The sequence below is a fragment of the Halichoeres trimaculatus genome, unplaced genomic scaffold, assembly GCF_033239565.1.
Source record: "Halichoeres trimaculatus isolate MK-OKI-2021-1 unplaced genomic scaffold, fHalTri1.1 fHalTri1_scaffold_24, whole genome shotgun sequence".
In the NCBI taxonomy this organism is placed as follows: Eukaryota; Metazoa; Chordata; class Actinopteri; order Labriformes; family Labridae; genus Halichoeres; species Halichoeres trimaculatus.
In genome coordinates, this window is record NW_027437202.1 from 2,474,709 (window position 1) to 2,498,598 (window position 23,890).

The 23,890-nt window shown below is 47.8% G+C and overlaps 1 protein-coding gene across 3 annotated transcripts in view; it reads left to right on the top strand.

Annotated features, from left to right (window-relative positions):
* The window catches only part of LOC141785799 (neuropilin-2-like), a 72,639-nt gene extending 52,719 nt beyond the window's left edge, over window positions 1-19,920 (top strand). Inside the window, exons 10-18 of one of the 3 annotated variants that reach the window (XM_074664321.1) lie at window positions 42-221; window positions 300-444; window positions 7,000-7,080; window positions 8,574-8,675; window positions 11,450-11,715; window positions 12,421-12,517; window positions 13,598-13,630; window positions 17,932-17,994; window positions 18,091-19,920. In XM_074664321.1, coding sequence (XP_074520422.1) covers window positions 42-221; window positions 300-444; window positions 7,000-7,080; window positions 8,574-8,675; window positions 11,450-11,715; window positions 12,421-12,517; window positions 13,598-13,630; window positions 17,932-17,994; window positions 18,091-18,395 — 1,272 coding nt within the window. In that variant the 3' untranslated portion in view covers window positions 18,396-19,920. The other 2 variants (XM_074664320.1, XM_074664322.1) reach the window with 2 other exon arrangements.
* Window positions 19,921-23,890: the final 3,970 nt, after the last annotated feature.

Consider the following 23,890-nt stretch of genomic DNA (forward strand, 5'->3'; position numbering starts at 1 on the left):
GTTGTTTTCTGCGCTCATTCATCTCAATCTGATCCCTGCAGGTGGACCTGGGCGTGCCGAAAACCGTGCGTGGTGTGATCACGCAAGGAGCTCGAGGAGGAGACGCAGGAAGCGGAGCCACCACGGACAACCGCGCCTTCGTCAGGAAGTACAAAGTGGCGCACAGCCTCAACGCCAAGGACTGGAACTTCATCATGGATCCCAAAACCAGCCTTCCCAAAGTGGGTGCCACCGCCAATCTGAGAAGTTTTCAAACGTAACAGCACAAGGTTAACACTTCTTCTCTTGTGTTTGCACAGACGTTCGAGGGGAATACGCACTACGACACCCCAGAGCTGCGTCACTTCGAGGAGACGGTGGCTCAGTTTGTGCGGCTCTACCCTGAGAGGTGGTCTCCTGCAGGGATCGGGATGAGAGTGGAGATTCTTGGCTGTGACCTTCCAGGTAGGACGCTGCTGCAGCTGCTGCGTATATGACAGTTTATATATGATAATTCACCGCATCCTCGACTCCTGGCTGAATGATTTGCCCCTGCAGTCTAATGAAGTCAACATTGAGCAGGAAAGTGGGAATGTGAGGCTTGCATTAGATATGCATGAGAGTCATTAGAGTCTTCTGCCAGAGGTGAAAAGAGCAGCGAAGGCTCGCCGTGATTTGGTTTCACCTGGATAATACGCTCACCAGTCCAACTGCTCGTTGACGCAAATTTCTAATCAGCCAATCACATGGCAGCAGCTCAATGCATTTAGGCATGTAGACATGGTCAAGACGATCTGCTGCAGAGAATGGTCCCAAAAAAAGGAAATATCCAGTGAGCAGCAGTTCTGTGGGTGAAAATGTCTTGTTGATGCCAGAGGTCAGAGGAGAATGGACAGACTGGTTGGAGCTGATAGAAAGGCAACAGTAACTCAAATAACCACTGGTTACAACCGAGGTCTGCAGAAGAGCATCTCTGAACACACAACACGTCCAACCTTGAGGCAGATGGGCTACAGCAGCAGAAGACCACACCGGGTGACCCTCCTGTCAGCTAAGAACAGGAAACTGAGGCTACAATTCACACAGCAACACCAAAACTGGACAATAGAAGATTGGAAAAACGTTGCCTGGTCTGATGAGTCTGGATTTCTGCTCCACATTCAGATGGTAGGCTCAGAATTTGGCCTCAACAACATGAAAGCATGGATCCATCCTGCCTTGTATCAACAGTTCAGGCTGCTGCTGCTGGTGTAATGGTGTGAGGATATTTTCTTGGCTCACTTTGGGCCCCTTAGTACCAACTGAGCATGGTTTAAAGTCCACAGAAAAATGGAAAAAAAGGGGGAAAAAAAGAAAAAAAGGGAAGTAAAAAAGGAAAAAGGAAAAAACAAAGAAAAAAGGGAAAAAAAGAAAGATAAAGGGAAAAAGGGTGAAAAAAGAAAAAAAAAGGAAGAAAAAAAGGAAGAAAAAAAAAGGAAGAAAAAAGGGGAAAAAAGAAAAAAAAAGTGAAGGAAAAAGGAAAAAAGAAAGTAAAAGGAAGGAAAGGGAAAAAAGAAAAAAAAGGGAAGAGAAAAATGAAAAAAAAGAAAGAAAAAAGGAAAAAAAGAAAAAAAAAGTCCACAGTCTTCCTGAGTATTGTTGCTGACCATGTCCATCCCTTTATGAGCACAGTGTACCCATCTTCTGATGGCTACTTCCAGCAGGATAACGCTCCATGTCATAAAGCTGGAATCATCTCAGACTGCTTTCTTCAACATGACAATGAGTTCCCTGTACTCAAATGTCCTCCACAGTCCCCAGATCTCAATCCAATAGAGCACCTTTGGGATGTGGTTGAACGGGAGATTCTCATCATGGATGTTCAGCCGACAAATCTGCAGCTACTGTGTGATGCTATCATGTCAATATGGACCAAACTCTCTGAGGAATGTTTCCAGTACCTTGTTGAATCTATGCCATGAGGGATTGAGGCAGTTCTGAAGGGAAAAAGTGGGTCCAACCTGGTGCTAGCATGGTGTAGAAAGGCGTCCCCAGAGAAGGACAGAGAAAGAGGAGGTTTGGTTTGTTCACTCTCCAGCTCCGCCTGCTCTCCAGATGTGAGCTGCAGAAACACACATGTGGACTCTCACTGTTTACCACTCCCTGTGTGCCTCAACAGGATAACACACACACACAGTGCAGTGTAATCACACCACTATAAATACAAGCAGGGCCTTGGTTTCATTTGGATGATTGATGTGTTTGGATGCTCGTATAAGTGCTGATGAAGTGCTGCGCTTTCCAGCTGAGGAGAAATTTAATATAAAGAAGAGCACATCAGCGTTATGGCTTTTACCACTTGTTCAGTGAGAGTGATAGCAACAGAGGCGTACAGGTGAGTCAGCTCACCTCATTAGGTTTATTCAAAGCGACGTAAGACTGCGGTAACATCCACAAAATCAAACACAGAGCTTATTGTGTTTATGATACCTGGTTGTTGTTTTCTCCACACACGCAGGAAACGTGTGTTTTGCATTTGCTGTGAGCAGAAACAACAACAATAGACCCCCCAAAGATGGGAGCAGAAAAACCACTGAGTCAGGCGTTAGAGGAGGGATTCTTCAGGGACAAAGAGCTGCTGTCGTGGGTCACACATTGTTCAGCAGGAGCACTGAACTGCTGCTGACATCCTGTAAATCATTCACTTCCCTTCTTCCCTCTCTGAGTTTTTTCACCTGAATGTTACCGAGCAGCTACCACCTTATTCCTACACATGGTTGCAGTTGTGTCTTTTCCCAGCCTGAGGCTCGGTGCGTGGGTCCGTAAATGTTTTCCTTCTTTTCTTCCCCTCCTCTTCTTTTCCCCTCCTCTTCTTTTACCCTCTTCTTTTCTTACTCACACACATCTGCAGTGACAGTTTTTGTAGTACGCTTGCTACAGAAATGAAAAATGTATGAGCTCAGGATTTTTAGAGACTCATCTGCGAGGAAAAAAAATGCAGAGTATCGTCTCTGCCGTCCTCTGGGAGAGATGATTCCAGTCTCAGGTACACAATATCAGCGTGCACAGCCATGCATATGCACACCTGTAATGTAAACCTCAGGTGTCACAGCTTTAGACGAGATAAATACTCCAAAGCTGAGTCTCTGGACTTATTTAAGCTCTTCTCTGTGTCACTCTGAGGATTTCAGGACTCTTTTTCCATGCACACGTTTTTTTCAGGGGAATAAATTAAGATCTCAGGTTGTTTCATCACCTCGCGGCGGTGACGCTGATACCTGACGCCCTGATTCTGATCCTGAAATGGCGATTTGAACGACTCCAGCAGGGATGATCTATGAAATGAGCACTTAACCCCACCCTGCTCAACATCAAACAAAGGCTGCTTGTCTTTCTCGTCATGTCCTCTTCGAGTGTGTGGATGCATCGATTCATCACTGAGTGTGTGTGTTGGTGTGTGTGTGTTGTGGGGGCTGCCAAGTACAGATTTACAGAAAGGCTTTCTACATAATTGAAGAGTTTTTTTTCGTCTCTGACACGCCGCTGAGTCAGCCTCTTCGGGGTGAGCGATGTGTTTTGTGAAGGGAGAGTTGGCCTTTGCCATCCCGTGCAGCCGTGTTTTGGTGTGTGTTATAAAACACGCATACAAAAGCGTTTACAAAAGCGTGTGTGCGTATTACTCAGCGCCTGCACCAGCATTATCTATGCCAGCAGCTCCCCTGAGTCCCGCTCTAAGTGATGGCGTCTCACCCCCTGCATGATGATGACTTGCATCATCACCTGCAGCAGCAGCAGCAGCAGCAGCAGACACATTATGTAAGACAACACTCTGCTGCGGAGGGACTCTTCCTGCGCTGCACGGCCCCCTGCTGTGCATACACATGAGAGGCCTTGACCTTCGCGCACATCTGCGCCACACGTCAAGGACATGACTCGGGGCGATTTAGGCAGCTCTCATACGTTTGCACATAAACACAAACACCCACGCTGAAGCGGTCCTGCTCCCGTCGGGCCCCACGCTCCTGTCACACCCCGCAAAGGTCAGCACATTCACAGTGTGACAGGGTGTGACCTTTGAGAGCAGGGAGCGCTCAGGATGGAATCTTAATGGACTTGTGTTTATGTGGGAGTGCAACTCGTGCTCAGGTAATGCGGTTTGTTTTAACGCATGAGACTTAAAGGGTAATTCTGGTGTTTTCACACCTGGAGCCTGTTATTATTAAATATATGGAGGGCTGAAGGTCAGGTATCCTGGACGCATGATCTCCATCAGGCTATCATCAGAGAGTGTTTCATGCTTTATTCAGATTAAACATTTCAGGGTGGGGGTCTCCACCTTTTTTAGGATTAGAGTCAAACAATAAAACGATTTGAGAGATACTTCTAGTCCCCTTATTTATGTATTCATTCATTTATTATGCTGGATACATATTTAGCGCCTTTTTAAAGATATACCTTAAACACGATGTTTGACACTGCTGGCTGTCGACGATAATTCTGTTCACATTCAGATCGATAACAGTATCCACAGGCTAATGAGTCTACACGCTAGCTGCTGCTTATTAGGACAGGTGATGGAGTCATTAATACAAACGTGATTGGCTGATATTCTTCGTGGAGGATGTTGTTTTTTTGTCCATACCCTTTTAGGATTTGTTTCCATTCTCCATTTGCTTGTTGAGCTACTTATTGAGAGCCTGTGAGCAGCCTGTTGGAAACCCGTTTTACAGTAACACAGTTGCAACCAAGTGGCAACCTCCAGTCTAAGAATATGAGACAATGCTGAAGTGCTAAAATCTGCTGTTTCTCAAGTGTCCACTTGAACTGGCCCCAGAAGTACAGGAAGTCACAAACGCACCAAGCCAAAAAAAAGCTGCTTTTACAGTAAAAATAAACATAGTTACAGCCTGGGTCAAAACCAACTCCTGTCAACCGTTGTTTCACTGTACATGGCTTGATGACAGGCGCCCTGTAGCTGTTAGTGCGGAAACTCAAAGCATGCCCCACTTCCAATATGGCTGCTGCAGCCAATCTGCTTCAAAAATCTGTTACAAACTACAGTTTGTTCAGCAAGGTTCTGGTTTAAGATTTTGCATCTTTTAGATATATAGGGTGTCCAGGAAGTGTCTTTACACTTTAAAAACTTTATTACATGAAATAATTAAATGAACAAATGTGTGGAAATTGTTACAAAATGAGAAGTTATTTAACTTTTTTTTAACTTATTTGATAAGAGAACTAGTTTTTTAGGAGAAAACTGAAAGGAGGGATAATCTTGGTCATCCACTCTTTCCTTTATCCATCTCTGACCTTGTCTCCATAAATTCCTTGTGCCATGAATTGACAAACACAATGGTGGAGCCCTTCTATACTAAGCTCTGTAGTTTCACTGAGTCTGCATTTCAATAACTTTGACTTACTGACAACTTTTCTTGAGGAGTAGACATTTTTAAAGTTTTCACACAAACACAGTGTGATTAAAAACTTTGATACTCTGGTTAAGATACCTCATTAGTTGCCTTTGTGTTATATTTTTTGAATCGTAAAGAGACTTAATGGACCTCCTGGGTGGTGCAGTTTTAAAACTGAGTCCTCCTTCAGCTGCTGGAGCCAAAGATCAGAAATAAACAGCTAAAGTGAAAAGAGACGGACTAAAGACACACGCTGACAAAACTGGGAGGGTTCGAGCTGCCGTCCGTGCCTCACCTCCCCTGTAGGCTGGCAGCGATAAGACTCTCATTAGGTAGTTAATGACAGCCATAAAGGACATGACATTAACGCTGGGTTAATGTCAGAAACCGTCACCAGCTGTGGACGGCCCTTTCATGTGTGCCATTTCTCCAGCTGCGGCGCCTCGCCACTGCTTTCCACAGGAACTTCCTGTTACCCGATCAATTGTGCATCACGCCGGGGTTTGTTGCTCATCGGGGCCTTTCGCACTTTTTAAATGATAATGGTGGAGCAGGAGGAGCAGCGGGAGGCCGTGGTTGTGCTGCTAACAGGCGTACAGCAGAGTGGAGAGTGGAAATGAGTCCGTTTGACCTTTTTTTTCTTTCATGTTTGCATGTTTTCTATTCAGGCTAATGAGCTGTGTCGCACATCAAAACACGCGCACGCAGAGCTGTTTGGATACGCCTAAATGGCGCTCGTCGGGGGGAGAAACCCAACAATATACGACTGAGCATATCCAAGAAGTCATGTGCTGATTCCACCGCTCATAAACACCCCGCAGTACTCAGCTAGCTGCTAAATTCTGGAGTAAACACGTCTGAAATGAGTTGTTGCGTTGGTTATTCTGAGAAAATCCTGTTATTTACTCGATGAATTTGAATGTGCAGTTTTGACGTGACCCAAACCTCAGTGAAACTCAAATACAACACCAGCCTGGACCCATCTGCTCCTCATCAGAGCCAGATCTCAACTCCACATTCCAGCCACGGCCTGCTGCACACGTGTGGAGCTTTAACGAGCGAGCTGTGAGCGTCGGAGTGTTATCTTCCTCTTTATTTGTTACATATTAAAGAGGAGAGGGGATTCAAACATGCAGTAGCACACACATGCAGGAGAGCAGTGTGGGAAAGGTGTGTGTGAGTGTGTGTTTCCTGACAGCTAGCGAGCGGTTCCCAGAGTGTGAGATTCCCGTTCAAGGTCGAGGGGAGTTTGTTCGACACATCCATCCATCAGCTTCAGCTCAGGCGTGTGTGTGAGTGTGTGTGTTTGAGCGTTTAAAGCTCTGCAGACGCTGAGACACAACATGACTCGGGGCTCCTGTGGGGCTAAAACAGCCGTGTCATGCTTTCTCTTCATGAGATTTTCCTTCAGGTCCATAAAGACACTTCACCTCATTACTTTCAGTTGTTTCTTCTCCCATTGTCTCTTATCACTTCCTCTCACATCTGCGTTCCCCAGGAGAAACTCTCCATCAGTAATCTGTAAAACAAACACAGGGTGATTAATGTATCCTCTCCGCTGCAATGTAACGCCTGATGATTGTTTCAAACATCCACCTCTGACCCTCTTGTGTTGTGTTTGTGTCTGCAGAGACCACCACGCCCGCTGACACCGTCACGCCGACCCTGCCCGCGGATGTGGAAACCACCACGGTCCCCGTCACGACGACAGGTGAGAGGAAGCAGACCGTGAAAGCAGTGAGGTAGCAGGAATACAAAGATGAAAGTGGATCCTGCAGATCCTTAAAAAGTCTTAAAGGTGTTGAATTCATGAATCTAAGAACAAGGCCTCAGACTACCTTAAAAACCTAAACTTAATCTTTAAAGTCTTAAAAAATGTAAACACACGTTTGTTTGATTGTAAAAAGCTAGAAATCTCAAAATAAATTGTAACATTTATTTATTATTTTTTAAGTGATTTACAGAGTTATTCTCATAACATCACACAATCACGATAGTGGAACCAACAAACATTGATGTAGTTGCAGCTGGGACTCTATTACTTGTCTCTAACCCTATGTAATTGATATGGGCTGTTTTCCAAACCACCTCCTACATACTGTGTGAATTTAGTATGTAGTAGGAACTACATACTGCCTACTGCTTTTGCATGTAGTATGTAGTATGACTGTTGTGTTAGGTCTGTTTTGTAGTTTACAGCTCTGGTTTTAAGTTGTGGAAGGCGGAGCCACAGCTGATGATTTATTTTTTTTTTACCTTTTCTTATAAATCATCATATTTGATTTTTAATCTTTCACAAAAAGTCATATCTTTTATTTTTAAAAGTCTGGAAGGGATTGACTTTTTATTAGAGATGCAACAAATGAAAATTTTAGTCGATAGCGATATCCGATATTAATATTGTTGTTTTGGCTGATAACCAATATTTATTGATAATGTTAAAAAAGAAAAAAACAATCTGAGATGATGTGTCGAGGTAGTTCAGAGAGAAAGAGCGGCCCATTGTTAGAAAAGACGACTATGCCAGGGTTGCAAAAAAAAAAAAGAGGGTATGTTTTGTTTCATTTTTTGATCAAAAAAAGGAAAAAAGACATAAAAAAAAGAGAGTCCATTCTTCTTAGGTAGTTTTGGTGTTTACATAGTCATAGTAAACAAGATTATTTGGTTTTGAAGGATCGTTCAAGATGCTCTGAAGATGGCCGGCAGCTAGTGTAAACATCAGCCGATACTGATATATTGTGCGTCCCTACTTTTTATTTTTACAGCTTATGGAAAAACCACTTCCTTATAATCCACGTGTAGTTCTAAAAAGTTTTTGGTGACACAAGTGACACGATTCACCAGTGTTTCTTACTCATCAATTCACTTCTATGTCATGGACAGTCTTACGTTAGTGTTGTTGTATTGTAGCTGTAATGCCAACTCACTCCAATAGATGGCAGTAATTCACCCAAACCTGCCACCCACATTGACAAACAATGTTAGCGCTGTGCATTATGGGGAACAGTGTGCCAGGTAGACTAGTCAAAAGCATACTGAGAATTTTTCCTAAGTTAGTAGGACATCCAGGGATTTTTATAATCTACCTACCACAGACTAAATTTCTAAAGTTGGTTTTAAACTTACTTTCAATTGTCATTAAAAAGTCTTGAAAAGCCTTAATCAGTAGGAACCCTGAAAAATGATGCGTTTGTTTCGCAGCAGCCGCGTCTCCTCCATCGGACACCGTGTGCGACTTCGACCACGGCCTGTGTGGGTGGACGCACGACCCCAACGCCCCTCTCCTCTGGTCTCTGCACAGCCACGGTGAGTCGTCCTCATCAGTCAGAGCTTGAACCACCTCCTCTGAACAGGAGGCGGCGAGAGTGTCCCTCTTCACACATGCAGATTTGGGGTTCACACTGAGAGTGAACAATGTGTTTGCCTTCACATGTGCAGCCCACATGGGTGAAGTCAGGAAATCCTCAGGGCTTTTAGGCATGTGTGGAGGAGCTTTGGGTGAACATTCGGCTCTATTTTTACAAATTCAGGATCTGAAGAGCCAGAAACTCCTGTTTTCTCTGCGACCTGTCTGAGATATGAAGGAGCAGCTGACTCCTGAGACGTTATTTTGATGTTGTTTGTGTTTGTTCCTCAGCGTTTGCGTATGCAGCTGCGGGATAATGTCATTTGGACTCAGAAAATTGCTGGAGCACAAATGCATTAGCTTTATTCCATCAACTTCACTGGGGTCTAGACGCGAGACATTGTTTTGGATAATTAAATAAATAGAGTCGTTCTCCGTGCGCGTCTTCATCGGGTCCATTTTCAATTTGATTAAAATAATTCCTCGAATTGAAAGCGGTCTCATTTAGCGACAGCATCGTCTGCCAGCGAGCCGCGCCGCCTCCGCCGCTCCTGCTCTGTGAATTGAAATGAGCTGAGAACAGAGCGTCAGACGGAGGAAAGGGTTAAAGCCCGGTGGCTCCAATTAAGTTCGGAGCAGGAGGCTCCACAGAGCGTCCTCTGCTTACCTCAGGCACCTCCCAGATGATCCTGTGTCGCCTTACGCCCTCCTTGAAGGAATAATTACTCACTCTCCCTCGATCCAGATCAAAGTGCAGCTCTTAAAGCGCTGAGAGAAGTTTCCTGCTGGGTTCAGGAGTTTTTCTTTTACAGCTCTGTTTATAATCTCTCAGGTTGTTCTCTGAATCTTGTTTTAAGGATCTGGAGAAGAAAGATCCGGCCTTTCTCCAGCTGCAGCGAATTAAACCAGGCTCGGCGCTCTGTGACATCACCTGGGTCGGGTTCATCAGAAACCCGTCTGAAGCGTGACCTATTTTGGTCATAACTGTCTCTGACAGACGGCTTCAAAGCGGCGTCTTTCACGGCGGTTGGACTTGGAGGGTTTGCTTCGATTAGTCAAGTTGCGGCTTTCATGTGCGGGGTATCACATGCAGCCAGTTTGACACGCAAACTCCAGCCTTTGATTCCTCCGCTCTGAGGTCAGAGGTCAGACATCCCAGCCGGCTCGGGATCGTTATTTCACTGCTATCAGATCGCTCTTTAATCCCCTGCAGGATCTCTTTCCCGTGTGACCCAGAAACCATGATCTGCTCACCTCCTGACCTCCGCCTGGGCGCTGGTAATTAGCCGTGTGTGTACTGTATTATTTGGCGTAACACACCCCTGCTAGTGAAACGGCGTTAACTAGGCTGCACAGATAGAATCCTTGTTTGCTTCTCGCTGCAGGAGACCGCTGTGAAATGGATTAATAATGCTCTGTTGTGGCGCGTACAGCGAGGCAGCCTCGATTATGAGCTGTCTGGCGAACAAGAGGCACAACAATGGGGGGCTCGCTGCGAGACGCCGCGCTCCGCCGAGGCAGAGGAGGCATAAAAATGAGTGATAAAATGCCGTGCGGAGTCACAAATATGTTTCACACACACACACATGCTTAGTGTAGAGCTGGGGCCAGGGGACATTCTGTCACACACACTGTCTGAAGTGTCACACACAGGCGAGTCGCAGCGTATGGCGGGCAGAGGGGAGCTGTCAAGGCGGAGGAAGATTCGTCCCTCCAGATACTGCTTGTCGGATCGGCAAGTGAGCTCAGGGAAAGGTTATCGACCCAGGCAGTGAAAACACACACACACACACACACACACACACACACTCGGTGTTAATACTGTAAGATGCTGTGGATGAGGAGGGGACGATTAGCGAGCTCCAATCTACAAGTATTTATTTGGAAAACACCTGAATGCTCTCTGAGTCACTCTGGACTTTTTTCCTGCTTATGACAAAGACACACACACACACACACTCTCTCACACACACAGTGGCTCATGATAAAGCAGGTGATTTAATCTGCAGATTGTTGATAGTGGACTTTTTCCCACAGGGCCCACTTAAGAAATTCCTCACCAGACGCCTCCTTGAGTAACTCTCACACACACACACACACACACACATTCACACACATATGTGTACTGTAAACTCTCCGATCTCACTCCCTCACAATAGAATTCATGTCAGCGTCCAGTTTGCAAACTAAACATCCTCTGGTGCAAACAAATGGAGCGGCGTGTTGGACTTTTCCGCTCTTGAAGTCACCTGGAGAGGCGGCGGGTCCCGAGGGTCTTGGCTGGAGCTCTGGAAGCTCCCTGCGTAGCCCATTCTTCAGCGTGTTTAAATTTGTCACATCCTCTATTGTTTGGTGTGACTATTGTGCTGGCGAGGCTTGGATCCTGTTCGCAGCTCGTTTCTTTTATTGTGTGTGAGTCATGTCAGGGATATCTGTACTTACTGTACGCGTCTGCATGTGCAGCCGCGGTGATTGATGGTGATAATTGTGCGGCCACGTCGCATCTACGTGCTCCACAAACTCACTCCAGCAGCATCCAGATCTGAAAAGTGTTTTTTTTTTTTTTCTCCAGCCTCCAGGGCAAAATGAAAAACCTATTAAATCTGACTTTTTCACTTTCATTTGACTCCAGCAGCCAGAAAAACTCAAGGTTAGAACAAAGCGCCGCTCTTTTTGGGGATATGTGAGGATTAGAGAAGTAGCTCACGTGTTTTATCGTTCGTCTCCTCTTCAGAGCTCAACAGTTACCTCTACATGGACGCCAGCCTGAAGACGGAGCAGCAGCAAGCCCGGCTCGTCAGCCCGGTGGTGGCGGCCGACACGGGGCCTCTCTGCCTCCTTTTCTCCTATCAGCTGTCAGGAGAGGCTCAGGGCCACTTGAAGGTCCTGCTGCGCGATGCACAGAACGAGGAGACAGTGCTGTGGACGCTGAAAGACGATCAGGGCCCCGTGTGGAAGGAGGGTCGAACCATCCTGCCTCGATCGCCTAAAGACTTCCAGGTAACGTTGTCTTATTTCCTCTAGAAAATGTCTTTTTAGACTTAATTCACCTGACCAGTCCAGGAAAATGTCTTTTTTCAAGTTATTTAAATAGAAAAATGAGGTCTGCGTTGAGGTCAGAAATGAGGTCACATTTAGTTTAGTCTTTACAAGCAATTCAGACCTCATTTATTGTCTCAAAATAACTTAAAACAAGACATTTTTCTGGATTGTTCAGTTGAATGAGGCTCATGTCGAGTGTAATAAGACAATTTTTACTTAAAATAAGACAAAAACTCTTGATAAGATGTCAGTTTTTGTGGTGTTTAAAAAGTGATCCACAAAGCGTATGAAGTTCGAACCTCCCTGTCACCTCAGGCCAGGTTCGACTTCAGAAGCAGCCAAAGTAAGTCAGGCAGTCTCTGATGGCTGCGTGATTGTTCGCCGCGTTTGTCAGAGACATCACAGGCAGTTAACGCCCTCTTGAAAAAGTCAGCTGCAGTGACGGATGTCGCAGAAGATTGCAAGTGTTGAGTGCAACTTTGAAATCACAGGAACAGTATTAAGTTTTCATCCTCTCTGGCTTGTCCTCGTTTTCTCTTCCCCTCCACTGCCTTTTTTTTTTTTTTTTTTTGCTCCCTCTTGGCTTCATCCTTCTTCCTCTTCCTCCCCCTCCTCCTCCCTTTCTGTCTCTTCCTCTTCCTCTCTTGTTTCGGGCGCTGCTAGGTGGTGATGGAGGGGTTTTTTGTGCACGGCACCAGAGGACACATCTGGATCGACAACATCCACATGAGCTCCAGCATCCCTCTGAAAGAGTGTACACGTAAGTCACACACACACATCGTCAACACCTTTAAACCTGTGTGTTTGACTGAAAACACTCCATCCTGAGTGAATCAAAAAAAAAAAGAATCTCATGATGTGATTAACGCCACCTCCACCAACAGCCCACCAACAACGGAGATGAAAGGAGGAAGAAGAGGGAGGGACAGCGTTTATCCTCTGCAGAAAAAAAGAATAAGAATAGTTAAACTAGGCCATAAACGCCTCGTGGGCCCCAGCGATGCTAATCTATGTTTCATTAGATTCCTCTTCTCCTCCGTCTCTCCTGTGCGCTCTCCTCGGTCGTATTTGTAAACAGAGCTTTTCCCGAAGCCGTCAAAGGGAATTACTGCACCGGCTGTTTCCCAAGCAACTTTCTGGGCGCCGAGCGCCAGCAGAGCCGCCGTAATCTGGCCCGAGCAGGGGCTTTGGAGAGGGTCTTAAACAGATCAGAGAGCAAGCCGGGCGCTCTGAGCCCAAAAACCTGCCGTCATCGCTCCTGAGTGACGTCCAGGGGAAGCAGGAAGCTCCGCCTCCCTCCTTTTCCCTGCCCCTCCTGGAGCGTTCTTATCACCCGACGCAGTTGAGTTTTCGCAGAGTATGTTGGCGTTAAGGCTAAAAGGCTCCAGTTCCCACGTCGGTTTCTGTCTTTCCAACACACACACACACACACACACGTGGAGCGCTGCTCTTTGTGTTTACATTCCAGGCAATCAAAGCGCTGCTCAGTGCTCGGTGTGTTTGCAGCACGCCGAATCCCTCCCCCTGCCCCTGCCTCCACAAGTTTAACTGGACTCTGCTGATAAACAACTTGAAATGCATGAACTTTGCGAGCGCACACATCGCTTAGCCCATCTCGAATTCCCAGCTCACACAATGCGCCCCGTTTGAACGCGCGTTTCGGCGTTTGGAGCCGAGTAAATGCCATAACTCATGTGAGTTATCTGAGGAGTTAAGTTAAATTTCCTCAGGAGGAGTTTGATAGTCTTGTGACATTTCTGTGACATTTGGCTGACTTTTTCCCTCCTGTTGAAGTTATCTAACACACTCTCCTTCTTCCTCTTCCTCTCTGTCCTCACAGAACCCTTCACGGCCTTTTCCCCAGAGAACCCAGGTGAGTCTGACTCCATGATGTCACTTCCTCTCTGGTCTTGCTTCCTTTGCCTGTTGGTATGCACTAGCCTTGGGGTTGTTTTGCTTGGTGGCACTTAAAGCGTCCAAATCGTTGAACAATCTCGCCCAGAGCGCTGACAAACGGAGGCTGTAATTCAGGTTAATTAAAGTCGCTTTGGTTTTTTAAAAACCCGTGACTCACCCTGCAGCCGGCTGCATGAAACACCCTTAACCGCTAACAAATATCTGCTCTGTGTGGATAAAAGATGGAGTTATCTGTTTCAGGGTGCAGCTTCCTGAATCTGTTTTCAGTGGGGTGCACAAAAGAGGAAGAAAAGGTATTTGGATCCAGCAGAATGCATTTTGTAAAATCAGAAATCCTGTGAAATCAACATCAAATCTCCTGATTTAAAGCGACACCCCCAGGAGCACACTCACCACACTTTGGTGATTTGAATTATTGAATCTAAACGCGCCAAATGAATTTCCTCAAACTCTATTAGAGTCATAAAACAGATGATTGCAGTAATGTGTTCCAGGGCGTTAGTCTTACCTCGTCAGTCTCGCAGGAAACAATGGATTAGTCTCAAAAGAGCAAACTCGGCGTGCAAGGCAAGCGAAAATCAGCGCACCTCGCAGAGTCTGACGCAGCCTGGAGGGTTTTAAATAACTGTCTGCCTCATGAAAAATATTTAGAGCATCCTCAGAGACTCCACCAGATTGATGTTAGTGTTTTGGCATCACCCAATAAGATAAGAGCCGGACGCGATGTGATGTGTGTGCACTTCTTCCTCAGCTCCTCCAGCCCCCGACAAACACGCAGCAACACACATTAATATCCGCACACTCACACACACCAGTGTCCCCAGTGAGAAGCAATCAGATAGAGTGACTGAGCAGCAGCGAGCAGGGTGTCTGTCTCCACTCCCCAGCTCTGTCTAATGAGCGTGTGCAGTGTGAAGCAGCAGCAGCACGCACCATTTCCTTCTGTAATTACGTGACACGGTCCAAAAATCAGGATGTACTCAGCTCTTCCTCACGTTCTCTGGGTGTTACTCTCTGCATCCAGCCTCTATTTGATGTCCTCGGGGTTGGATTTTGCATAGCAGACTTGGAGGGCCGAGTAGAGGCTTCTTGGAAGGTGCTTAGCCGCTTCTTACCAAGAATTTGAGAAGGGGTTCAAGCCAGGGGCAGCAGTGTAGAGGATCTGTGGAGATAGTCTCCAAGGAGACAGGAGCTTGGCTTGAGGAGGAGGAGGAGAGGAGCGGCCAGGAGGAGGAGGAAAAAACGAGAAACCCAAGAACAGAGGACAGGATAAATTATGTGCTCAAAACAAATCTGCCAAGGCGAGCCAGCTAAATAACAAATCCCCGTCCAATCCGGGCTCAGCGAGAGCCCTGGAACATTGGATTCCCATGCGGCGTCCGACTGAGTCCTGCATGGTTCTGAGACGCTATCTGGGAGCTGTTTGTGACTTCCCGTGCCAGAGCGTGAGACGCAGGGAGAGGGAGCTCCTTAATTCGATGTGTGGGTGCTTTTATAACTAATTATTTTGGCTTCAGTTTCACACCAAGTTATTTTCATTGGAGCTGAGAAAAAGTTTAATTGAATTGCATTTGATTGGAGCAACCATTGGACTGATTTCAAACTGAATGTCTTGGTGTGAAAATTAGTCCAACTGCAACCCCAGCTTCTGGAAGGGAGTGGATGCATTTTCATTTGAACTTTTCTTTTGGTCTTGGAGGTTCATTTCTGCAGCTGGCATGCCTGTGCATGCTCATGAGGTGCACGCCTGCTGTTCACATGATAATAAGGACCTGTAGGGATGAACACGCCTCTCTTTTCCCGCTGGCCAATTATTTTGTATCTCTCCACCAGGGGGAGGCGTTCCTGTGCCTCCCTTGCCCATCCACTGGTATTACATAATGGCCGCCGGAGGCGCCCTCCTTGTCCTGGCCGTGGCCATCTTGGTCAGAGCGCTCTGTTGCTGCCGACAACACCTGGCCACCAAGAAGAGCCAGCTGTCAGTGGCCTATCACAGCTCCTCGCAGTGTTTCCAGTACTCTAACTGGTCCTCCAGTATGGCCACCCCAGGGGTGGAGCCAGTCCTGACCGTGAGGCTGGACAGCCGGGACAGACACCGCACCCTCTGCTGAGAGACAAGCGCTTAGCTGCGTCGTGTTTGGCGAAGCGGGACACGGACGTGTGACGTCTGTTGCGGCGTGTCTGCTGCAGAGTGACAGATCGAGGAAATTTGCAAAGGAGCCCCGCGCCCTGTGCGGCTCTGACGGACGTAGCTGCAGTTGCTGTTTTTCTGTTGTTGACATTTCACACTTTGCTGCTCCCGACGAGAGGACTTAAGTCTGAGTGAGTTATTTATCCGAACAGCTTGCCTCGGACCATCGAGCGCCGTCTGGCTCCTCGCAACCCCGGCGGCCCTCTAGAAACGACCCCAGCGTGGACAGAGCACACGGACGTGAGGAGGGGATTTGAGCTGGTTCGGCAGCGAGAGCCAGCCAAAGCTGCCAAACCACAGGCTAAAACAAGACCCCAGAGACAGGAGGAGGTGTGCAGAGCTGTGCAGAGCTGGGAGAGGAGGAGGAGGAGAGTGTTGGGCTGCCGAGCGGCTGCTCGCTGTGGAAACGATCTGGAAGCCCCAGAAAATAAAGCCCTTCTGTAACAACACCAGATAGCTGTGATAGGAGCAGAGGATGTGGCGAGGGGGGAAAATCCTTCCATTGTCCTTAACAACAGAGCATGTGCACATTAAAAAACAAAGGGAATGCAGATCCATCATACTTTAAAACCCGCATCACAAATGGAGATAAGCAGCTGCTGTGATTGAACGTCTTGTCTCCCCCTGATAGAAGCGTCACTCAGTGATGGATGCAGCCGTCTTCAGCGTTTAGTGTTTCATCTTGATTCTGCGGCGTAATAAAGCACGTTCTTCCACTCCCACTCCCGCTCCGTACCACCCACTCCCCTTGTTCCCCGCGTCTTGGAGCTGCCCAGATGAAAGCCTTGCCAAGGCCCGGCCTTGTTTTGTTTTCAGTGGGAATATGCGCTTGTTGTTTTAGGGCTTGTAAATAGACACAGCTGTCTGCCATCGCCACTTCTTCCTTGATTTATACTCCTACAACTCCCACAATGCAGCTGGTCCAGCTGGAAGCTATAAGCGCGGTGTTTTCCCGTGTATGTGCGCCCTTGAGAGGGAGCCAAGACGTTATAAGAAGCAGAGCAGAGCGCGGTTTGATATAAATTGAGACAAAGCTAACACACTCCTCTCGTTGGTAGACGCGTTGGAATCGGCGCCAATTTCTCAGCGAAACTCGCCGGCTTTAACACCCCCTGAATGAAATTGAGGTCTTCACTCTGAAGCTTAACAGGCCGTGATTTTTGCAGCCTGTCACACCAGTAAGAATCCATCACCCCCCCTTTGCCCACAGCTCAGCAGAAAGCACCCCCACCTCCATTTGTTGCTGCAATTTCGCAGCAGAGCCTTCCTCTCTGGAGGGACGGGGGAAAAAGCACTTTTTTGGCACGCGCTCAGTTCGTGCTTTTAAATCACGCTGAGGAGGGGAGGAGGAGGAGGGCTCGGACACCCCGCTCGGTCCATCTCGACACCGTTACGCTCCAAGCTTCTAATAGTCGTAATTAGTTAATGGACAGATAACATTTATTAAGGCTGCGGTAAGCACTTTTCCCTCCAAAGCGCCGCACCTTCGCCGCCCCATCCTCTGCCAGCGACAGTTACCCTGGAAACAGAATTAATAACGCCATTGGCCATCAAAGACCTCCAGATCTAGACGTGTGCCTTGCCAAGCGGTTACTCCCACTCCTGCATGATTGCCAAGAGCAGCACACACACACACACACACACACACACACTCTGTCTCACACACACACTTTGGTCAAACTCATTTAAAGTGGAAGTAGACCGGAGTTTCCTCCGAGCTTCACTTTAACGTTGTTTGGACTCATCTTATACACCTCTCTTTAACGTGTCGGTGACTTTCTGCATCTGTACTCACTGGGAATGAACAGTCTTATACCATCAGTCTGTAATGTGATGACTGTGTGTTTGAATGTATCATAATGATGTTTCTCTATTAATAAAGACTTATTTTTCTAAACACTCGTGTGTGTTTGGGTGTTAAAGCGGGGGTAAAAAAGAAAAAAATGTACGTCATCCCAGAGATTCTTTTTAATTTCTGTGATCCTAGAATGATTTAATAAAGTCTCCTCTTCCCTCAGTGTGTGTCCGTGATGCTCAAAGTCTGTTTCTTGTGTGTTTCGTGACAGTTAAGCGACCCACTGACTTCGGTGACGGCAGGCTATTCAGCGGCAGAGACGCGTTAGGCGGAGGTACGACACCAGCAGAGTTTAAGTCACAAACTTTTCATCGAGTGTTCATGACTCATCACGTCCACTCTCCTCCCCCCTCCCTCTTCTCCGCCACAGTTCTGCAGTTTCCGGAGTGGAACACGCCGTCCCCGTCCTCCGATCCCCCCGTGACGCGCGTCTCCGAGAAAGACAACTCGTGGCTCTACACCCTGGACCCCATCCTCGTCACCATCATCGTCATGAGCTCCCTGGGCGTCCTCCTGGGCGCGGTGTGCGCCGGCCTCCTCCTGTACTGCACCTGCTCCTACAGCGGCCTGTCGTCGCGCTCCTCCACCACGCTGGAGAACTACAACTTCGAACTGTACGACGGGCTCAAGCACAAAGTCAAGCTCAACCAACAGCGCTGCTGCACCGAGGCGTGAAGGAGGCGCCCCATGGAAGCTCTCACTCTTTCTTTCATTCCCTACGGTTCACTTTAACGTCAGTTTAACTTCCTCAGACCCCGCACGGACGACGCCACCGAGAACTCCTTTCCTGCTGGGGAAAAGTGGCGCGGTCTGATTTTGGAAGAATGACTCCAGTGCGGGGATGTTTTGGGCCTCAAAAAGCGAATATCTACACATATCAAATCCAGATTCCTGCTCCACCAAAAGAGAAGTGTTTATAGAAGCATCTTAGATTTGTAAGAGGATCCTGTGAGCTACAGACTCTGACACGTGATGGAGCGTCAGTAGGTTAGGAACAAGCGTGGGAAGCGTCATGTTTGAGCACAGTGGCGTAGAAGTTAGCTCCTTTGTGCGAGGCCCCGTCGACTCCTTCTGTTTTCTGCTCCCCATCAGTCTCAGTTCTCTTAGTTCCTGACAGTCTGTGGTATTTTTAGTCCATCGAGCGGCTCTTTCTGCTCGGTCACTGGCTCTTTCTGTTTAATGTTTTGGTTCCTGGCCTGTTGCCAGTCTGCGACGGCTGATAAGTAGAAAAAAAAAAGAAAAAGAAGCAGAGAAAGTGTACGTGTGTGTGTGTAGAGGTAGGGAGGAGGGGGCGTTTTGGACACATTCTTTTTAACGGCGTAGGGTTAGATTTAGTTGTTGCTGGTTCCTGTCAGAGAAGGTGGTGTTTACATTGTGGTTAATGGGAAAAAAGGTGGAGGAGCTTTCGTCGGTGCAACCTATGGATTGCTGGTTAGAGACTGAAACCACTGAGGAAACAAGGAGGGAGGGAAGGAGGGAGCACTCCAAACTCTCTCCTCCCTCCTTCCTCTTTCTCACAGAGGACACAAACGGGATCAAATCTTCTCAATCGACTGACTTTAAAGCCTTAAAAGCAAACTTTTCTGGGAAATGTTGAATAAAGGAACGTTGAGGTCACACGCGGACCTCTGAAGCCATGATTTAAAGGACCTATCCCCTGAACTCTCATGAACACACACATCCCACCCCCACCTCCAGCTGTTTTATATTTCTTACATTTCTTTGCAAATCGGCTTCTCATCCTGGACTCATGAGAAGGAGAGGTTGAGACACACACACACACATTTCCTCACTTGTATATACAGACGTGTATACAGAACCGTCTCTACACACACACACACACACATCACACTCGACATCTCACCCCACCCACAGACACAATCCGTCTTCTCTGGACCCCACTGACTCTCTTCAAAGTGCCTTGGAGCCTCGGGGATCCAGCCTGCCTTTGGAGCCGGTATCAGATAAAAAGTACAGTGAGAAAGAGACAGTCACAGCGCCCCCTTCTGCCCGGGAGGACCAAACCGTGAACATGACGCCCCCTTTCCCTTTGGCACTGCTCAGACTGCTGTGGTTGTTGTTTTAAAGGGGTCTTTGTACAGAAATGCTCTTTTTATGATTGTTATGATAATTATTGTTATGATTATTTAATAAAGGATTTATACCGTACCGAGGGAGGAGCTGGGGGAGGTTTTTTCACTCACTGTGGTCTTCCTTTTTTATGTCTTTGGTGTTTTCTTGGCAGTATTGACATTTCAGTAATCCTGGTGCACTGAAATAAACACTTCCTCGCCAATTAGCCACAAACTCCATCTGTGCCTCAGAGTCAAACTTTTACTTTTAATTGCAGAAGAAGAAGACACGGGGGAATCACACACACACGCACACACACAGACTTGTGTTTTCTCTTTCTGTGGCCCACACACACACACACACACACACACACACACACATGCATGATGCTGTGTTGTCAGCCTGCTACACTTGGCCTCTAATCTCCCCATGATGTCCCATTAGTCTGGACCTCTGGTGGCCCTCATTTAGGAGCTTCAACATCAAAGCTTTGAAGTGCCCGGCGTCTCAGCCACACACACACACACACACACACACACACACACAGAGTCATACAGTACACATGCAATTACTCTGCTTCTCTTCACACACCCACACACGCTTCCATTTATCCTCACAAGCTTTCTTCACCTCAACGCAAACTCTGATTCAATAAGATAAGTTTGATTCTTTGGGGTCTCCCAGGCACCAGCGCAGGGGTTTGGCCCCGCCCCTTCCAGTTTTGGACGATTAATGCGTAACTTTTGAGTCGACAGGAAATGGAGCCGCAACGACGTGTCGTAGCTGCACAGCAGCAGCAGTTAGCGTGCTCCAGTCCGTGACATAGCGGGGCCAATTACCGGCGCTGAAAAAGCGCAGACAGTCCCCCCAGCCTGCCAGAGGAGCGCGGTGCCATCTGCTCGCAGGTTTTGATTGATCCCGGCAGAACAGTCACGACCACATCACACGAATGAGCGCCGACAGGAAATTACCAAAGGGGACAGATTGTCATTGTTCCATACCACCTCGTGTTTTCACAACCAAATTATTCTTAATTCTCCCGCCCTGCGAGCGCACGTGTTGTTTTTCAGGGCCGTTATCAGTCGGCACCGGCGCTCCGCAGGGGCCCTTTCCTTTAGCCGTCACATCAGAGGGCTCTTTTGCCTCTGAAGCCGAGGCGGCCTTCAAAGAAAAAGCTCTGGCACCCTGTAAGTCGATAGGCCAGATTGTGGAGGGGGCTGATTTGAGGGTCGCGCCACAGGAAGTGAGTCAAACACGCGGCTAATTAATCTGGGGGTTATGTAATCAAGATGGAGAAGTTTGTTTGCTTTCTGAACTTAGTCACTTGGTGTTTCCTTTCTCTATCTCAGAAAGTAAAGCCTGGGAGGAGAGTGTTGCGCGTGCACTCGCAGAGGCTGAAATGTTGCATCCCAGTGGTGTTACTGGGACGGGGGCCCAGATAATCTTGTTGGGGCTGCCAGCGGTTCAAAGCACCAATATGGGTCAGAGCAGGGAGGAGGAGGAGGCCGTGATCATCTCCTCCGTTCAGCTCCAGGATCTGAACGATCCGGACCACACGGAGGAAGGCGTGATGCTTCTGGCTCCTCCTCCCTCAGCGCTAAAGTCACTCAGCTGGAGCTCTGAATTTTGATTTCCCATGAGCACGCCAGCTCCAAAGTCTCTCAGTTGAGCTCAACTTTTTGTCGTGGACGCACGCCATGACCGGTGGTCCTGTGCGGTCGGCCACCTGTTCGCTCCGCTTGACGCTGCGGTGTTTACAGTCACGGCTGCCCTATATAGTCCGTGAAACTTGTTATCAGGCATAGTGGGAGGTGTCCCTCAGTGGGTCCTAACCATCTGTCCTGAGTGTTTGATGGGGAGCCTGACTGCAGGTGCTGCACTCTGACGTCAGAAGGGAGGAGGATTGTGGGATGCGGTGGCGTGAGGGTTATGTTTCATGTGCACGAGTGTGTGGAAGAGGAAGATTTACAGCCTCACTGGGCCGTGCTGAGAAACAACAACAACACACACACACACTGAGTGATGTCACAGGGTGGGAACGTGTGGAAACAATCAGGAAACGTCCAGAGAACAGAAGAAGTGGAGGATATAAATGGTTTCACAGTAAATCACAGCTCCACGTGAAGACAAACGGAGCTAAATTTGCTTATCAGCCCCTCTCGAGCTCCACTCCAGGCCCTCAGAGAGAAAACAGCATCAGGCCGCTGGGGCTCGAGCAGGGAGTCGAGTAAACACTCCTCCGTAGCGTAAGCAAGCCCAGCAAAAGGCCTTCCTCCCACGACCAGGGCCACACACATAGACCAACCACAAACAAGCATCCAAATCTATCCCCTGCTTTATTTTCTGAAACTGTTCAAGCTTTGGCGTCATCCTGGGATTATTTGTTGCAGTAATAACCCTCAGAGGATGGAGGATGGAGGCTGGGGAGCGTGCACCACCTGCCCTCTGCGTGAAAACAACAGGAGGAGGCACATGGGTGTGAAAGCAGCACCGCGACACATGCGTGTGTGTGTCTGTGTTTGCATGTCGAGGCCTGCTGGTGTTGCCTTTTTTTTTTCTGCCTTACATTCAACTTGAACATCCCCTCCCACTCAGACTCTGGTGGTGCTTGTCTGCTTCACATTTAGTTGTTATGGAAACAAGAGCGGCGGCGGCTGCTGCTGCTGCTGCTGCTGCTGGAGGAGCGGCATCAGTGTGGGTTGTAAGTTAGCCCCTGTGGAGCTAAACAGGAAGTTCAGGAGGTTAAACTCCGTTTCCTGCCAAAAACGAGGAGTCCTAACGCAGTTGCAGATTTATCCAGGAGGAAGAATTGAAAAGGTTTTTCAGATTATGCGCATATAAATTCTCTTCTTTGCTGTATTTTCCAGCAATTTCTGGCGAAATGTGAGAGTTGGTGTCTTCTCTGGAGATGCAAAGAGGAAGTTGGTGACAGTGCAACCATAAGTGTGTGTAGATAGATGTTTGCAGTATCCCCACGACCCCTGACCAAATAGCCTCAGCCTGACACCAGAGAGATTAGTCTCACATGTACCTGAGCTGCCTCCTCCTCTTCCTCTTTTGTAGCCATACTCTAGGAGAGCAACCCTGATCCTTCACCCAACACCACATCCAGGCTCTTATCGATCCAGCTCCTGACTAATGAGATTGGACGTAGCTTTCCTATCACCACCCATATTCTGCTCTCCGTAAACCAGGAGATTAGACTGCCACACACACACACACACACACACACACATGAGTCGTATCCATTGAATGAAAGAAAAGGTGGAGTACAAGAAAAGAGCCACCTAAAGGAGGAGTGTAAGGGCTCCAGCTGAGCCGTGTATGCAGAGGTGGAGGCGCCCACAAAGGAGCGGGGAGATGAGGGCCGTGAGTGGCAGGCCGTCACATCCACAGGGAGACAAAGGAGCGGGGCGATGGACAGACGGTCCATTTCCACTCACACAAAAGAGCCGGGGAGATGAAGCAGATTAGCAGCTCTTTATTCCCATTGTGAAGCCTCTAACTGATAAGATTTACCCCTTTTTCATCCCAGTGTGTGTATGTGTGTGTGTGTGCAAGTGTGTCCCCTCTTTTTTGTGTTTCATACACACTCCACGAGGGCTCTACTTCCTGCTTTCCCACTCAGGTACCCAGTCTTTTCTTCGGACTGATGCGACAGCTGGCTTTTGAGTCACTCCCCGTCTCTGATCTGAGCCCTGGATCTGCAGCTTGATGGGAAAAGCTCTGCACTTCAAACCCTTCATCACTCCGACACCGAGCGCTTTATGTTCCTGTGAGTTGAAAATTACTCTTTTCAGCCGAGGAGGCTCTCTTCTGGGTGCTGTTGCTTACAGTCATTAATCAGTCACTCACAGGCCTAAATATAGCAGTAAAATTACACCATTAGGAATAATACTGGTGTCATTATGTGTCAGTGTGATTTCCAGAGCTAGTTTTCTGCTCCTTGTACCTGAGGGACCTCATCTGATGGAGCTTTTATGATCCATTGTTCACATGTCAGTCCTCTTTCCACGCTGGTTATTCTTTAGTGTCTACTGCCATCCAGTGGTCATTTCTGAGAAGTGACGCCATCTCATCTTGAGTGTGGGTTGTTT